The sequence below is a fragment of the Phymastichus coffea genome, unplaced genomic scaffold (assembly GCF_024137745.1).
Source record: "Phymastichus coffea isolate CEN01 unplaced genomic scaffold, Cenicafe_Pcof_1.1 PCOF00036, whole genome shotgun sequence".
NCBI classification, from domain to species: domain Eukaryota; kingdom Metazoa; phylum Arthropoda; class Insecta; order Hymenoptera; family Eulophidae; genus Phymastichus; species Phymastichus coffea.
In genome coordinates, this window is record NW_026706847.1 from 2,447,557 (window position 1) to 2,464,951 (window position 17,395).

Consider the following 17,395-nt stretch of genomic DNA (forward strand, 5'->3'; position numbering starts at 1 on the left):
TTGTTAATTAACAAAGAAATAATCGAAGTACAGTTTATATATGACTTTGCTTTGTTTATATATGACTTCCAACAGAGATTACCAGAGTATTATTATATCAACTTTTGTACTCACTGTCATTCTCATTCTATCGCCATTCTTCACTCACCTTTACTTGTTTTGTCTTTATATGGTCCCATTTGCGTATTTTTTCTCGGCTTTAAAAATATTTAAGCGATGTGTGTGTTCTACTACACTTGAGATTGGTAAGAGACTACACTGAGAGCAGTGTGTCAGTGTATCGCCCAAGTATCTTTACCGAAATTTTAAAAATACGGTCTTTTTCTACTTTTTATTTGATAAGAATGAATTTATTTTTCAACTGTATGAGCTTTAGCTTCATTTCTTTTTAAATTGGGATTGAAACCCCGTAAAAAAAGTATTAAAATTGTTGAATGAAAATCCGAAATGCCAAACGATGGTTTCTCGCATTCGTTAAAATTCGATAAAAATCGAGTGCAAAAAAGACACGACTGAAAAAAGCAGCTTGCTTGTCAATATGAATTCCGTTATATACTTTTTGCGTGAGCCCAATTTCACTGATATAAAAAAAAGAGAACGTGGCAGAAATTTCAAGCGATAGAACAAATTGAGCTGTCGAATAAATGGAACGAACAAAAAAACATAACGAAAGATATTTCAATAAATTTGGCAAATAAAAATCAGCGTATGCGGGCGTAAAGCACTTTATTTATTTACTTATTTGTTCGCTTCGCGTCTTCCAAAAGCTTAATTCGATTTGTTCGTGTACACGATAACTGCTACTGAAATCCAATTTCGCTCTCGTAAAAGTGCATTTCTTTGACTAGTCTTTAAATGTTCTTTTTCTTCGACGTGTAATGCTGTTTATTCCTTCAATGTCACGCGAAAGAATGAGAGTTATACATCCACACCGAGATCTCGTCCTTTCTCGCTCTCTCTCTCTCTCTCTCTCTCTCTCTCTCTAAGCCTACGGGGTTATACCCCATGGCTAAATAAAAAAAATGGTTTAATCTAATCTAATCTCTCTCTCTCACTCACTTCATCTTATACACCACACACTTTGCATGAATAGAGAGCTTTCGTGTGGAATATGTAGCCTTTATCGTGGAAAAGTAGTGTGGGCTTTTGCAGCTATCTTTCTATGTCGCGGCTTTCGCTCTTTTTTCACGATATCGCTGATTTTTTTCGGCGAAAATAAAAAATCATTACCCGCAAGCTTTTCTCAATTCTCTTTCGCGTTGCCCTCCGAATATTTTAGAGTTCTACGTGCGAAAATTGCTAAATTTTTTGCTCTATATTATTAGTAACTTCATTCTACATATTAATGTCCAACGTTAATTTTTCAATAAAACGTTTCGAAAGTCATCACGGGCTTGTAATACAACGCTTTTTAATTATAAGCCGAACGTCACGTTGAACTGAAAAAAGTGCGCGATTAACGTTGAAAATGGTAAAGTTGGGAATGCCAGTTACATCAATTATAAACTTGAAAGTTTGCAAGCTAGCTGAATTTCAAAATGTCAGGGAGTCGGTGTGCGCAAACACAAGTTGATCCGATAAGCCGTGGCTTGGAATTTATTTGCTTTTAACGGACAGAGCTTGTTCGATTGCAATCGTCGCTTGCCTCTACCAAACTGACATCTATCTGTTCAATAAAGAATTTGCATCGGAATTGAAAAAAACAAAACAAAAGAGGACGGAGAGGCTCTGATATCCAATTACAAAGCTATAGCGTCACTGAAATAATAAAGATCGTTTAATTTTGCAAGAATTTAGGGAGCAGAACGATCGAATGGTAGAGGGGGTCGTGACGTGACGCGGAGCTGGTTGAGAAGGCTTTTGTCTTGAGCAAACTCCATTTTCCAAAGCCACTAGCTTGCTCCCTGGCGAAAATCACGCTGAATTTGCATTTGTTTGGGCGTATGAAAGGTGACGGTGGCAAGATCCCTTCGCGTCGAACCACGTCTTGAGAGCAGCCTCCTTCGGGTTATAGCGGAGGGACGGCTAGAGGTCCGTGTTCTCTTTCGCTCTCGCGCGAACTATACACGCACATATGCAGTTCGACTCGACTCGCTTGCGCATGAATATTCCCGTGTAATGACGTTCTTTTGCATATTCGATAGCAAAGTTTATTTTACGGTGCGATCGAACGGGATTCTCACCGTGGTAGGAGCTTTCGTTTTAAGAGATCATTATGGATGCTTAAAACTTTTTGTCGGAGCTAGACAGCATTTTCTCACGTGTATACGTACCTTGAACTTCACTACACGAGCGCAATAATGGCAATAAGAAAAGTTTTCGAATTCGCATTACGTCGCGAAACGTAGTCATGTTTATTGTAATCAAGACATTTGCCGGAGACGTGTCTTATATAATTGTACGCATAAATTGACGAATTCCCTTTACGTATCATTTGTCCAATCCTTCAATTTTACTCATTGCTTTTTCGACTATTTGATCGCTAAATAATTTCCGTTTCGAATTTCTTAATTGTCTTGCTGTATAAGAGCACGCGAACTATACGACATTAAAAAAATCATTGGAATACTTTTTAATTGGAGTTGGAAAAAACGGAAAGACTAATCAAAAGATTTCCGCGAAAGTAATTTTTGAAAGCATCCTTGCGAAGATGAAATACTAGATCGCGTCGATGAGAAAAAGTCAGGCAAGCTGGTCGTAAAGCTTCCGCAGAAACATAGATTTGCTTTCAGATTTTTCAGCACGGTATATTAGAGTTATAATTTTAACAGAAAAAAGAAAAAGAAAAAGAAAAAAAAGAGAATTAAGTTTCGAAAAATTGGCTCGAAAAAGAGCCTTCGATGCGATGCATGAGTGTCGTTGTAAAGAGAAAAGGAAAGAAGTGGAGAGTAGAAAGGATGTTGAGAGGAAAGAGCGGGAAGAAGCTGGAGAAAAGAGAGCAGTAATGCATCTTGGCGGATCGTTGTTTTCGCGCGTGTTGCAGGTTGTGGGCGGAGGTGTTTCACGTGACAAGCGGTGCCGGCAGCGTGAAATGGCAGCAGGTCTCGGAGGATCTGGTGCCGGTTAACATCACCTGCATCCAGGAGACGCCCGAGACCATATTCCATATCACAGCGTACAACTGCCAGGTCGACAGGATCCTCGACGTGCGACTCGTGCAGCCCGGTAAATCGCTACGAGACATGTATATCCAGCGCGTCGCTTATCTTCTGCTTCCTGCTTGCATATCGTACGTGTGCCCTCTCGCACGCCGCGCCGCTGCTTATCGCGCGCGCATATTCTCCCTCTTATTATCCTCCGTTGCAGCGACAAGCGTATCATTTTACCTCCTTCCACGTCAAGACTGACGACGCGCGAGCTTCCCTTTCTCCTCCTCTTTTCTCGCTCAGCCAGCTGCCCTTTAATGCTCTTTGCTACTGTCTAATTGAGTGCTATCGAAGGAGCTTTTTTTCGCAAGATTTTGCTGTTCCGCAAAGGACACTTCATCGTTCACAGTTTTCAAACGCGAGAGAACGAATTCCGCTTCTTCTTTGGCGGCGAGTTGCGCGACAACTTTGCATTGAAAACTCTAATGAATGGAAAGAGCTATTCTCATGCATAATAAACGTCATTATGGATTTTACATTACGACTGCGAGAGGCGCGCAAGATGCTTGTGCGACTTCTGTAAATTTTACCTCGTGTGCTATTTCTCCTTGCGAAGAGAGGAAAAAAGAAGGATTTTGATGTGAAAATGTCTTGACCTATTTTTTATTTTAAGATTGAAAAAAAAAAGAAAATAAAAAATGATGGAAAATGTAGCTTTTGAGTTGCCATTGCCATTCGAAACCTGAGCTGGAAAACGAATATGAGGATTTTTTCTTATTCACCGTAAAATGTGATTCGAGAAACGAGCACGAGAGTAGCTCAAAAAAATGTTGTATTCCGGAAAGAACAGCAGGAGAGCGTGCCTGCGCTGTTGTTAATTTTGCATTTTTTTTGGTCCTCCCTCCAGGAACCCGAATCGGTCAAGCGTCAGAATGCTTTGTCTACTGGAAGGACACGATGACAAACGACACTTGGGGACTAAATTTCACTTGTGCGATCGATGCCAAGCAATTCCGAGAATGTGTTGTAAGTAGTACTTGTACGATGTCTTTTACAATGGAACACGTAAAAAACGAAGACTAGATCAATCTCGTATCACCAATACATATACACCTATTTTGTGAAATCTCGAAGGGACATTGTTCAAATTTTTTGGCTAAATTAATTTACGAACTTTACCGCGGCTATTTGGTGTCTGCAGCTAACTCGCTGAAATTTATCTACGCGCTGTATAGATCCAGGTGAAAATAACCTCGTTTATTTGCACATTTTTACGAAATAACTTTATTTAAATAATAAGAAGCGCGTTAGTGAACGTTACTTTGCATTTGTTGAACATTTTGTTTCATCTATAAATCGCGCTGCCAACAGTACGATACCGAAGACCTGTAAATAGACTACTATGAGAAAAGTTGAATATTATTTCATGTTCAATTATCCTTTCTGATACAAACACCGCAACACAATCAGACCACTCACAATAAATTAAATTCCAAATATAAGAAAATCACAAAACAAATCTTTCGCCAACAATTAATAAAAAATTAATTGATATGTATATTTGCATATAGTCTGCGGCCCGTTACCGGAACACGAGTCAGGTACTATACTTCAGATAGCTTAGTTTATCGTATAAACTGCACATGGTGCTTGAAAAAAGCGTCAAGCTACTTCTCTCGTTAAGCCATTATTTCTATCTATCTCTATTTCTATGATCATTAGTAAGACCGATGATTAATGTCAAACTGGAAGATCCCTCTGACGATCTTTGGCATTTCAAAAACTCATACATCATATTGTGCTTGCTAAAATGTCTCTCTCATTTCCTCTCCTTCGAGGATGATTTTGGATAGCGAACACGTGCATTTTCTGATAAGACACGTGCCAAAATCCTGCCTCAAGCTTCTGTAACTAGATGTTTGAGTTTGCAGCTTGTAGCGAAGGGAGCGAGAACGCGAAAGCGATCTCGAACCGACAGAGAAAAAAATGTATTGCGAGAGATCCTCCTGACAATAAGTGCCAAACAAAATAGCGCTAACGCGAACGTCTTGTCTGTCCCGGCAGTCGCCGTCGTTCAAGATGTCACGCAAGGCCTCGTCGTCGTACTCGCTGCGTCTGGATCCGCTGAGCAAACAGCAGCAGCAGTTGGCGGCAGCAGCGGCGGCGGCAGCGGCGGCGGCGTCGCACTCCCAAGGGGGTGGCAGCGCCAAGGCGAAGACCCGCCGGAAGCCGCTGTCGACGCCAGCGTCGCCGAGCCGCGGGGCGGGCCGCGAGCCCCAGTGCACCTGCATGACGCCCGAGCAGTTCAACCGACTGCGCCAGGATCCAAGATTCAGGACCAACACTTGCGGTACGCAGCGCCGGCTACTATCGATTGCCCAGCGAGCAGCCGGCCGCCATCCCTCCCCCTCCCGCGCGCGCGCGCCCGTCCGCCCGGCCCCCCGGCCGCCGTTTGCCAAGCCCAAATGGAATAATAAATCGGCCGTGTGCTGGCTGCGGGGGCCGCGCTCTGGCGACCGACACCGCGGAGAGCCGAGATGCGGTCTTTTCGCCTTTTACTCGCTCGCCAGCTTTGCATGCACTCTCCTTTCCCCGCTGTCTCTCTGCTTATCCCGAGGAATCGAACGGCTTCTGCCTTTCTCCCTCCCCTTCTTCCTCTTCTTTTACTCCGCAGCCAGGGCGTATGCGCTGCTGCTGCTCTCGCGCGCGCGTACGTATGTTTCGTGGGCGGCTGCGCCGCGGTTGGTCAATTTCTCATTTCAGTGGATCTAGTGGACGACAGCTCTTTTTCCTGCTGCTTCTCGGCAGATTTTTATTGACAAAGTTGAAGACAGTTTCGATTTTCGACATTGGAAAACTACTGCCGACATTTCAAAAAGTACATTCCAAAGATGCAAATATAGTTTGAAATAGCTTTGCTGGGGTGGCTTGATTCTTAAAAGTAACGCGATGCCTTACTGAAAACTTATTTGCACTGCTTTTTATTTTGGTCGACGTCGCTGTGGTGTGCGGCTAGCGGAATATACAAGCTGGCAAAAATACGATGCCGTCGTAGATTATAGTAACGTTAACGTCGACGATAAGAAGCTAAAGTATGTACTGGTAATTGCAGCCTCGACGCTACCACGAAGCACATCACGATCGGCAGACGCAGAGATGACCGGACGCGAGAAGATAGCGACGGCAACGTCGAGTGCCTCGCTCTACGACGACGTGAACAATCAGCCGGGCGGCGCGACGCCTGGTCCAAAAATTCTCAAAAGCGGCGACTCGATCAAGCGAAAGGACACGCAACAGCAGAACGAGACGTGCCAAACGAATCCTAAAACCGCCAACGTGGGTATTGGTACGGCGAACGTTGGCTCGCAGGTGTGTCCTCGTCATCGACATTGTCGTTCCTCGACCTCTACTACTGTTATTTCCGCCGTTGTACTGCTCAATAAGCCTTCAAAGTACTTGGAGATCATTATTTCGTCGTGGGCACTCGGTCGAGCCAGTCTCAAATTATTTACATTGAGATAGACACAGCTGACAAACTCATAAATTAGTTCGTTGTAACCCATTTTTTTACTGCCTTGATCTTTGTTTATTTATTTTCGAGATAACAACAGATTCTCTTGAAGATGGCAACGTAGAGATAAAATACACTTGCAAATTACAACTAGAGGAGAGTGCTCTTTAAAATAGCGATGGTAATGCAAAACCATTAAATTATAATCAATTCCAATTTTGTTTTCAGTAATAAATGGGTTATCATACGTATCAATAAATCGTTATAAAGGCATTGACAATACGGTTCATTTATCAAAACCGCTGACAATATTTAGAAATTGATTGTTATTTATGTAAAGTAAATAGAGGATGTATTATTGATTTTTGGTGAACATTGTATAATGAACTTTAAATTCATGTAGCAGTTAACTTTAGTATGAAATACTTTATTAATGCACGTATATTTATCTGCAGCTTTCGTTTCAAACTAATAACAAATATTATTCTATCAATTCAACAAGAAAATACTGAAAATACAAACGATATGATCATATCAGTGCAGTGATATAATATTTCGAGGCTTTACTTTATTATTAGTTTCCATAAATATGTGAAGTAAATTTCTGTAGATTTCTCGTAAAGTGAAGCCAAGTACGAGAGCAGACTGTAATGCGAAAATCCATGTACTGAAGTGTATGTTTCCTGCAGATCGAGATGCCAGAGGACAAAGCCACAGGACCATCGCCGAAAAAACCCAAACAAGAGAGTTCGATGCATCAAAACGGCCCTGGCGACTTGAAGTCCGAAGGCACCCAAGCCGGTGGTAGCCTAGCGAGCAGGTACCACCACCGCAAAGACGGTCTTCACCACACCAAATCAGCGGACTACACAGAGCTGGATATGCAGCACCACATGTTCAACATCATGAACAACAATCACGGCCAGCGCCGTAGCAAGAGCAAGAGCACTGACGACATGCGCATAGAGAATCAAGCCCATCGCCAAGTGAACGTGCACCAACAGCAAATGGGCCTCGATCAGCACACCCTCAAACGCATGCTCAAGCCCGTATCGAGTATCGACAGTCCTGTAACCTCGCCCGAGATGACTCGCAAGCGGCATAACGGCCACCACGGCTATCACTATCACCCGAACAACAACAATCAGCGATACGTCATGTCCGAGGCGGAAAACGACAATTACGTGCACGCCGTTGCCTACAGGCAGCCCTACAACAACAAGTTCCAAAGCTCCAGGAGCGTCCACGAGATGGACCGACAGTATTCTGGTATTACATGTACCTATCGCGTGCCCGGTTATTCGCGCACGCCCATTCTTGCTTACGCCAAGTGCGCGGCAAAGTGTTTTCTTTGTTACACTGATCAGAGAGCTGCTTGTATCTGCCGGCCACGCTTTCGATTACTGCACGACTATTGTCGCGGCGACGACGACGGTTTTCGTCATACGCTAAGGCCACTTTGAAAGACCAAGATAAGGCGATTCTATCTGTCAAATTATCGTGAACGTATGAAACAAATAGATTTAATTTTGCGGCGGATCAGATAGACGAACTTCGGATAGAGGCATAGATAGACCAAACCTCGACAAAATTCTTAATGTCATTCATTGAGATCGTATTGTTCATTCGCATACGTGACCGGTTACAATCGGTTATAAGAAATCAAGTCGAGTCTTTTTCGTAAAGTTACATCTTATCAGTGTAAAAAAAAGAAAATACGTTTGCGAACGGCTTTGCTTTACTTTACCAAAATTTAGCATTTTAGTACGATGTATTTAGTGTTGAATAACGGTCGCTAAGCAAATCACGAATGAAATTAGAAGATATACATTCGATAGGTGCGTAGAATTTTAGATGAAATGGCAAAGAAACACATGAAATTCTAACGATCGGCACATAAAAATATAGCTGCTTGAATTACATGACAACAAAATAATCGTATATATTGAATAAGAGTAAAGTGAAAAATAAACTATTGTGAAAGGGATTGCTCATAATTATTTGAAACGTTATTGATATTGGTGATATTTCATAACAGTTGTTTGATACTGACCAATTGACGTTTATAAATTTTATACATTTACTAGCTTGTCAAAGATAACATTTACTTTCAGTCGTAAAACATATCTAAATAATCTGCCTGCAGCACTTGCGCCACGAAAAATTAAAAATTTCAAGTTTTAAAAATACATACGAGTACATAAACTTACCGTTGAAGATTTCGCAAGATTGTAAGAGTGTTTATAATGCCAAACGTCATTATTATCCTTCCAAATGTCTGATTTTGGATACTTGTGATGAACAACAAGCAACTGTTACTGCCGTGTGCAAAGATATATCCAGATGCCTTTCAATGCTTGTCGATATATAATATCAGCTGTGAATTGCTCGGTGCGTTGCTTATGCGCATTCGGTGTTTGAATACCATTGAATACTAACGAGCAAGCGTATAATCGATGAGTTGCATCGAAACGAGACGGCTGTCGTTTGGCCGGAAAATATTCGAGAATTCACAGTTGAGATTGTCGTCTCTGATGTTTAAAGGCTGCGAAATACCGCATCAATAGCGATCGCAGTAAGCACCCGTTGCGAGTCGGTCGCGCGGGGCGAGCGTATGCGCGCGGCACCAATCGAAATTCCTAATGCACCAAGTGTCTGGTATATCCCCGTGCCTGCGCACCTAGCTCACGTGCAAGCGAGCGGCAAAGCCTCGTCGGGGAAAAAGTCGAGTCGAGGCGGATTAGCCGATGCGGCGTCGGCGTCGGCGTCGGCGAAGAGTAAGCACCAGCTTGCAGGAGAGCAGAGGTCGCAGCAGGCTGCCAGCAGCCGCGCGGCTCCCCATGCCTCAGCCTCCACCTCAGCGCCAAGCACGACCACCAATCCTCCTACTCGCACAAGCACCACCTACTCAGATACGCGCCTGCACGTGCCTGCCGCCGCTGCAAACTGCGCGTCTTATGTGACGCCCGCTAGTGGACGAGCACGCATGTACTTAGACTTGGAACGCGATCGTTGCACTGCAGGTGACATGTCGCCGCCCTCGGACAACGTCATCTTCGACAACCAGTGCTACGCCACCACGCCCAGCTCCTCCAACGGCAACTCCGACATGGAGCAGCCGCAGCCTCATTGCCAGACTCGCAGGTGCAACGGCCAGCCGCAGTCCTATCCCGCGCACCAGCCCCACCCGTCTCAGCAGCAGCAGCAGCAAGCGGCTGGCCCGCACTCGGTCTCCACTCCCGGCAGCCCCACCAGTCGGCTGCTGCTCGAGTACGAGATGCACCTCAGGAACACCCTGGCCAAGGGCATGGACGCCGAGAGCTACAGTTTGCACACTTTCGAGGCGCTCCTCTCGCAGAGCATGGAGAATCTCGGTGAGTCCAATTGTACTCTCCGGCTCATTCGGCTGTCGTTTGCTTCGTTGCCTTCCGATTCCCCTCGCAAGCCGAGGCAATCGTCGGCAGCTCGTTGGTTCTTTCTTCCCCTGACAAGTTTCGAAAGCGAAGCTTCATTGTGCATTTCCACTTCACGACACTTGCAATTCTCGTGTAGTCATTGTAATATCGTCAGATTTAGGATCTGATAATAATGAACGATGCGCCAGGCTCACAGCGACTTAGTTTACAACGGACGATGATAGATTTCGTATTTTAAACTTTGTCGTATTTTAAAACTTTCACGCTTTATTAAATATCTTTTGCTTTGCAGAATTCGCTGAAAATATACCTCTAAATCCTCAGCGCACACCTCATGCATCGAGACGACGTTAGTAAAACATTTTATCACTTGCACGTATCATAACTCTCATTGCTTCTATTGTAGACTTGATCGACTTAGATAATCGTGGCTTAGATTGGCATGATTATTGCGACGTGTGTCACAGCATTTCATATTTTCTCAGGATCCAATGCCAGCAAATCGTCGACTTTACCGCAATCTTACCGTTACATCAACGAAAGACAGAACAGCAAAGACAGCAGAGACGGCTACTACAGTGATCGGAACGACCTAATGCGCGAGAGAAGAGATCGCGAGCTTGATCGTGATCGGGGCTACCTGAGCGATTACAATTACAATTCGAGGTATTAACAAAGCGAACAACATTCCAACTATTGTCGTACAAAGTTACCATTGAAAACTTCTTACGAAAAGTTCAGATTTAACATAATTTTAAAATAAGTGCAAATCATCGGTCGACAAATCAATCATTAATTATCCGGATGTCACTTGTAAAGAAAATATTGTTATGCAGAGCTGTCTTTCCGAACCTTTCAAATTCATTAAATGGAAGACCCACTAGTGTAAAAATTAACGTTGTGTTTATAATATTGTGATTTTTTTAGCATTAAAATTGACAAAAGTAAGCCATCATTTGTAAATAGGATTTGAAATGTTGATGTTTACAGTTAAATTTCTTATGGAAAGATGATTCATTCTGCTTACGTTAATTTAGTAATGCAAAGGCATAGCTTTCGTTTTTGTCATTGATTTGAAACAATTAATCGCACAGGTTCTAACGCTCCTGCGAATATTCCAATTGTCAAATCGTTCAATCATTCAGTTTATCGATTATTATGATTGTGAAGGTTAACAAGACAAATTATGTCAATCATACGCAAAAGAATTCTTGTTGTAACTCGATTAATCAACCGCAGTCGTAAATTTAAACGAGAAAATACTTATTTTGTTCTTTGCGTTTCCAAATAAAATGGAAACTTTCACAATCTCTGCGTTACTGTAGATAAAAGATCCCCGTATGAAGCTTAAACTTGTCAACGCGAAAGAAAGCCCAAAAAGCGCTATACAATACTTGGTTCAAACGACGTAGCTCACCAGCGTAAAGTAAAATAATTATCAAAATTAGAATAGCAAATATCGATGCCGAGTGCAAGAAAGTGATTTGAGCTTCGTGTGAAGGTTTTGGGCCGAGACAAGTGAGTTAGAGGCCGAAGAAGCCACGCGAGGCTCAAATCGCTTTGTCGCGCGTGTATCTATAACTTGATCTTGCGATACGACGCGCGCGAGACGAGATTTGAAGCGGGCTTGCTTTGCCGAGCACGCGTCAAACTGCAACCTCGCGCACGGCGTCTCGAAGAAGGAACATACACATTTTCGTTTGTCCCAGATGCGCAAGCTGCATCGGCGAGTCGGCGCGAGCACAATGGTTCCGTCACTCCGACGGCTGGCAATCGGGCAGCTCGACATTCGGCTCAGCGGCATCGAGTTCGGTGCCCGGCTATAGCGGCATGCACAAGCGCGACTCGCCCTGGGACTCGCTGCCCTCGCTACGTCACGAGGGCAGTCTCAACGATAGCGGCTACAAGTCCAACAGGACTGACTCCTTCGATCACCGGTAAGCTTTGGCGAGTCAATGATTTGAGCGCCAGCACTTTACTTATCTCCCAATTTACAACAAGCAAAGCAGACGAGTACAAAGTACGAAATATAGGTAGATTCTCCTTAATTTCCAAGGAGCGAGTAATTCCAACGCGATCAAACGCCGAATACTCGACCGAAGTAACCAAATGGTACAAAAAGGAAATTTACTCGCGCGCGCGTACACGTATACTTCCTTTCGTACGGACACCTCAGCTTGATAAATTGGTGGCAAGCCCTCGAAGATGGCAAACGAGAAAATGCAATTGGCGAACAAGGGGAACGGCATCTCTAAAAAGGCTTTTTCACGCTGACAAGGAAGTTCTTTGTGAGCGGAAAAATGTAGCTAATGACGCTCATTGCATTTTCCGCGTCAACGCGTTGAGAATTGCGGCGCTCCTTTGAGCTTAGCGTCGAGCGTTCTCGCGCGAGGCTAAATCTTCCAAACCAAGGGGATCATAATTATGAATACTTAATTGGTTTGCTTTCGCTGTTGTTTCTTGCAGCCCTAACTCGCGAAAGCTTGACCGCGCGACGAAAGTTATCGCTGAAGAGTGGTCGACGACAAAAAATACTAATTATACGAGCGCCAAGTTCCGGCGCGACGTATAACTTATTCATCGACGATAAGAACTTGGAGCTTACCCCGTCCTTAGCTGGGGTAAAATCAGAGCTGGTAATGCAGGAATCGCGTGATAACGTTCCATCGGTCTCTTCTTTGCGTATGTTTTCAAAAGAGGAAATTCGGTATCCAAGGATTTTCAAGTCGCTGAAAGCTTTCCCATTAAAACACCACCGGCAATTGGCAATTGGCGTCCGTAATTGAGCAACGCTCTCGTTCGCCTCAATGAAAATTACACAGGCAATAATAATTAGGTGAAAAAGCCATTAGCGGCATTCGCTCAGTTCTGGTCGACGAAGAGAACGGAGAGAAAGACAAAGCGCATTGAGCAGAGGAAGGAATCGGAGAGTCAATAAAGCTGGCATTAGCTGCCTTTTGCACGCGTCATCGAGCTTCTCGTCTCTTCTTCATCCGATGCTTTTTTCCCCTCGCTCGTGTGCGGCTTGTTTTTCCTTTGGCCCTCTGCGAGCAAGAAGCCACTCTCGTTGCAGCTCTCGCGTGTGTTTCACGTCTGACTGGCATTGCGCCGGCCTCGAGTGATTAATCGATTTCTCTTCTTCGATTATTGGCCGAATTTCCAGTGGTGTGGCTTTCCGATTGTGTTCTGCCGCTGCTTTTTCCTCGATATTCTCTACTCATCGGATTCGCCTTTTTTTCTTCCAGCGCGCACCGTTCACGGCTCAATGTTGATTCGACTTATATTCGCCAATTCTCACAACTCGCGCACAATCGATTGACAACTTGAAATTGAAATTTTTTTTAAGCGGATTTACATGCAAGCCACGCAATTACAGTTAAAATCCTTATCAACAATCAAAACACGTCGATTCATCCAAATAAGCTTTCGCAAATTCAACGACAACAAAGCCTTGCGTGTAATTCTATTTCTCGAGGTCCCGATCGAACAATTACATTTTAAAGATAATTGAACCATTGCGACATCGACCGCGCGCAAACCCTTCCAATAATCCTCCTTATTCAAATTTTGTCTCGAGGTACAATATATGATTTCCTTAGCCAAACGTCGACAAGCATATGTGAGCATAAATAATCCATACGCGGGATAAAAGTTTCGCCTAAGCCACTCTCTCTCTCTCTCTCTCTCTCTCTCTCTCTCTCTCTCTCTCTCTCTCTCTTTCTCCTTCAGGATGTGACGACAACTGCATTGTTTTCATTGTCTATATAGCGATTGTGCTCCAAATTTACACTGAGAGAATCGATACTATATAATTTTCCGTAATCCCTAGTAAAAATTACTACGACGTATTGATTCTAGAATATACTCTAATTGTAGTAAAAGTTGCTATTTAACGTAGTATAATTTAAATATTGGACATTTTACGATTTAACATAGTAAAATTTACTACAACCCATGGTAATTATTATTATCGACATAATATAGATGATTAGCTCGGTAAGTTTTACTATATATACAAAGCCATTTTTATGAGTCCCTAACAATAAATTAAAATGTTATATTTGGTTCGAATTATTGTCGAAGGTCACATTGATCCCAAAATTTTTTGGAGTAAGGCGTATGTACTATGTATCTTATCTATTTATTAATTCTTAATTAAACTAAACATAAATAACCTTTATCATTTGTTATAAAGAACTTTTTCTCGGTATATACTTTCACCGTTTTTCGTCTGTTATTATTTATTTCTTTTTTCTGCCAACACACACACACACACACACACACGCGCGCGCGTACACAGGTGCCATGGATGCAGAGTCAAGAAGATGGTTGATTCTTCTAATAGAAATAGGCCAATACTAGATAGTGTATACGATACCACTTGATTTGGGTCGACTACGCGAGTCCCTTTGTATTCAATCAGGTTTTTCGCCAGTGATTTGTTAATTCCCAACTTTGGATACAGCTTCCAGCAAATATTCGAAGCTCGCAAGGCACTTGCGAAATAATAAATCGAAACTCGCCAGAACCAAGTATATTCAAAAACTTGTTAATTATTCTAGTCGGAAATTAAAAAAAGTGTTGATGCGTATTATCGATTTTTTTTGGAACTCAAGTTTACGAGAAGAGAAATTCACATTGCAAGTCGATGATATTTCGACCAAACGGAATTGACGCTCACTTTCATACGATCGAACCAATTCCTAGCAGCATTATCATTTCGATAATTTATATACGTACCTCGTATCCTTTGCCACGTGATCATGATCGAGTCTTCCCAAGAAGAAAGCAAAGTTCGAACGTTATTTACTATCGAACGAGACAAGCAACTTTCGCATAACGGTCGCAATATAATCGATCAATCTTTGGCGCTTTTGTTTTGCATTCTCGTCGTTTTGCAGAAAGATAAAAAGAAGGTCGCGCGTCGCGGAGGAAAAGACTTCCAATTGGCGAGTACGTAATTGAGTTTGCCTGAGGAAGCAAATCACACGGACGGATCTTGAGAAAAATCTGATTTGACGAGCTGAAGGCTTTGTATCTAGCGACTAGAACTCGACGAGACGAAGGCTATGTAACTATTATTACCCGTGTAGCCTCCTCTTTTATCAATATACCTTGGTCGCTAATGATAATATCCTTAACTTAGCGAAAAGTTTACTCGCTGTAAATTTTTATAAACCGTCCTCTTTTCTGTTCTCTTTATTGTTATTACGTTGACGCTCGTTCGACGTGTCAACGTAATAATTTCTCTGTTTCCCGCTCAACTTGTGCGCAAGTCACACCATTTCGCTGACCCAAATTGAGCATTTGAAGGACGCGCGCGCGATGGCGAATGAACATCAAATTGCGGAAATGGACTGACTGATTTGAAGTAGGTACAAAGGTTTTCTCGCTGCCTCTCTTTCTCTTGAAAATTGTTATTTTTGTCGTGACGAAGAAGCAGTGTCGATATTTTTATATCCGCTCTTGTATGCGTGTGCGCTTTCACAGAATAAATTGAATGCCGTATGTCCGAAGGGCATATAGACTATATATAGTAAATAGATTCGAGGTCACGCGCGAAGTATCGAGCAGTTTCTAGAACGAAACTTGTTCAAAGGAGAAGAAAAAAAAAAGGAGTTTCTTTCATTTTTGAAATGCGAAAGGAAGTTTAATATTCTCTTCGTTTTTTTATTCTTTTTTTTTATTTTGTGTGCAATGTGCGGCATAGAAAAGTTAATTCTGACAGAGATGAATTTTCGAAAGTTATTTACGCGAAGTATTTTACCGCTCAAGCTCGAGAGCTTTAACTGACTTTCCACAGAATTAGAGTAGACGTATAATGACATTTTGCGACGAAGAATAAAAAAAGGGGCAACTATTAAACAATGAGCAATTAATAAAAGGCTAAAGTGCCTGTTTCCGAAAAGCCAATTTTCGGGTGCACTGCACTCGCGCGAGGGAGTGCAGCGGGCGAGAGAGAGAGAGAGAGAGAGAGAGAGAGAAAGTGGCGGGGTATAAACGGCCATAAAACTAAAACTAGCCGCTGAAATAAAGCAGCCGTCAAAAGCTGCTGCATCAAAATGTAACAACGCGGCGATAACAAAAAATAAATAAATAAATAAACGAGTCGCTGCGCGGGAAGTTGATTCCCCGAGCGATTCGGCGAAACAAGCATACGCGCGCACAGCGACCACAAGCGAGCAAAATGTAATTGGATGAATTGGTTTTTGTTTCTGGCACGCCGTCAACAGGGGCACATTCGATCGCCAAGACAGCGTGAGATCGGATTACATGTCGGACCGCGAGAGCAGATATGGAATCGTCCAGCAAGCGTCCCTCGAAAGCACCGACTCGAGACTCTGCTATTTGACGTCCTCCGAGGTAAGTCTCGCATGCTAAAGTTATGTAGAAGGCTCATACGGCACGAAGAGAAACTGAGCACGGGGCTTCGAGCGCGTTGCTACGGTACCGTGGTTCATCGACGGCCAACTCCTTTCGATACGCGAGCGGATCATCGAAAGGCACTACTTATCGTTATCAGCGCGATTCGCATCTATCATATTTTTTAAACTTCTGCGCGACCTTAAAGCCCAATGATCGAATGGATTTTAATTACCCTAAGCCAGATAAAATTCGGCCTAATTGCACGTGTTTCACACTAATAAGAAATTAGAGTCTGATTGCTCTGCTAATTAAATTTTTCACTCGTGCGCCACCGAGATTTTATGCGCTTTGAAATTTCGCGTCGCGCAGGGATGAAATACCTGTAAAATATCAATCAATTCAGCCAGCTGACACGGTTATTTGAAAATTGACGCGGGGCGTACTGTAGGCCCACATTGTTGCAGCGTTTTCTTTTTAAAGTCACACTTTTATGCGCCATAAACTTTTCAGCCGGATATCTGCCTTTTTTTTTAAATGTTTACTATTTAAAATTGACACAGTTTTTAGTAATCCTGGATCTCGCGTGTTTCTGCTGTTATAACAAAAATCATAAAATGTTCGTGCTTATCAGATCTATACTAGGAAAATAATTTATTATGTCGATGTTATCACTGTACATGTAATCAATGCAATATGTTTTTGTATTTTTAATATTATCATGAAATGCAGATCGTACGTTTATTATAAATCAAAATATTGAAGAACTTAGTTAATTATACCTCCAAAAATGAAGAGAATTTAAGGGAGGAATGCCGATGATAAGAATGCAAAGTATGCTGAATTTCAGATGAAATTGTGTAGGCTATAACTTATTCAAACATCGATATTCCATATTTTTAGCCAGTAAAAGTCAGTGTTTCGAACTTTTTTTCTACTCAGATCACTATTACGTAAGGTAGTGCAATTGAAAATTGAAACACGGTTTCACTTCTGACCAATTTGAGCTGCGATTCCAA

The 17,395-nt window shown here is 42.6% G+C and overlaps 1 protein-coding gene across 3 annotated transcripts in view; it reads left to right on the forward strand.

The window, feature by feature from the left end:
* Positions 1–17,395, forward strand: part of LOC131663608 (protein still life, isoform SIF type 1) — a 66,120-nt gene that overhangs the window by 16,741 nt on the left and 31,984 nt on the right. Inside the window, exons 3-13 of one of the 3 annotated variants that reach the window (XM_058934090.1) lie at positions 2,984–3,165; positions 3,994–4,112; positions 4,658–4,687; positions 5,151–5,436; positions 6,199–6,455; positions 7,287–7,875; positions 9,621–9,971; positions 10,306–10,362; positions 10,499–10,679; positions 11,723–11,950; positions 16,247–16,376. In XM_058934090.1, coding sequence (XP_058790073.1) covers positions 2,984–3,165; positions 3,994–4,112; positions 4,658–4,687; positions 5,151–5,436; positions 6,199–6,455; positions 7,287–7,875; positions 9,621–9,971; positions 10,306–10,362; positions 10,499–10,679; positions 11,723–11,950; positions 16,247–16,376 — 2,410 coding nt within the window. Of the gene's footprint in view, positions 1–2,983; positions 3,166–3,993; positions 4,113–4,657; positions 4,688–5,150; positions 5,437–6,198; positions 6,456–7,286; positions 7,876–9,281; positions 9,972–10,305; positions 10,363–10,498; positions 10,680–11,722; positions 11,951–16,246; positions 16,377–17,395 lie in introns of all 3 variants that reach the window. The other 2 variants (XM_058934091.1, XM_058934089.1) reach the window with 2 other exon arrangements.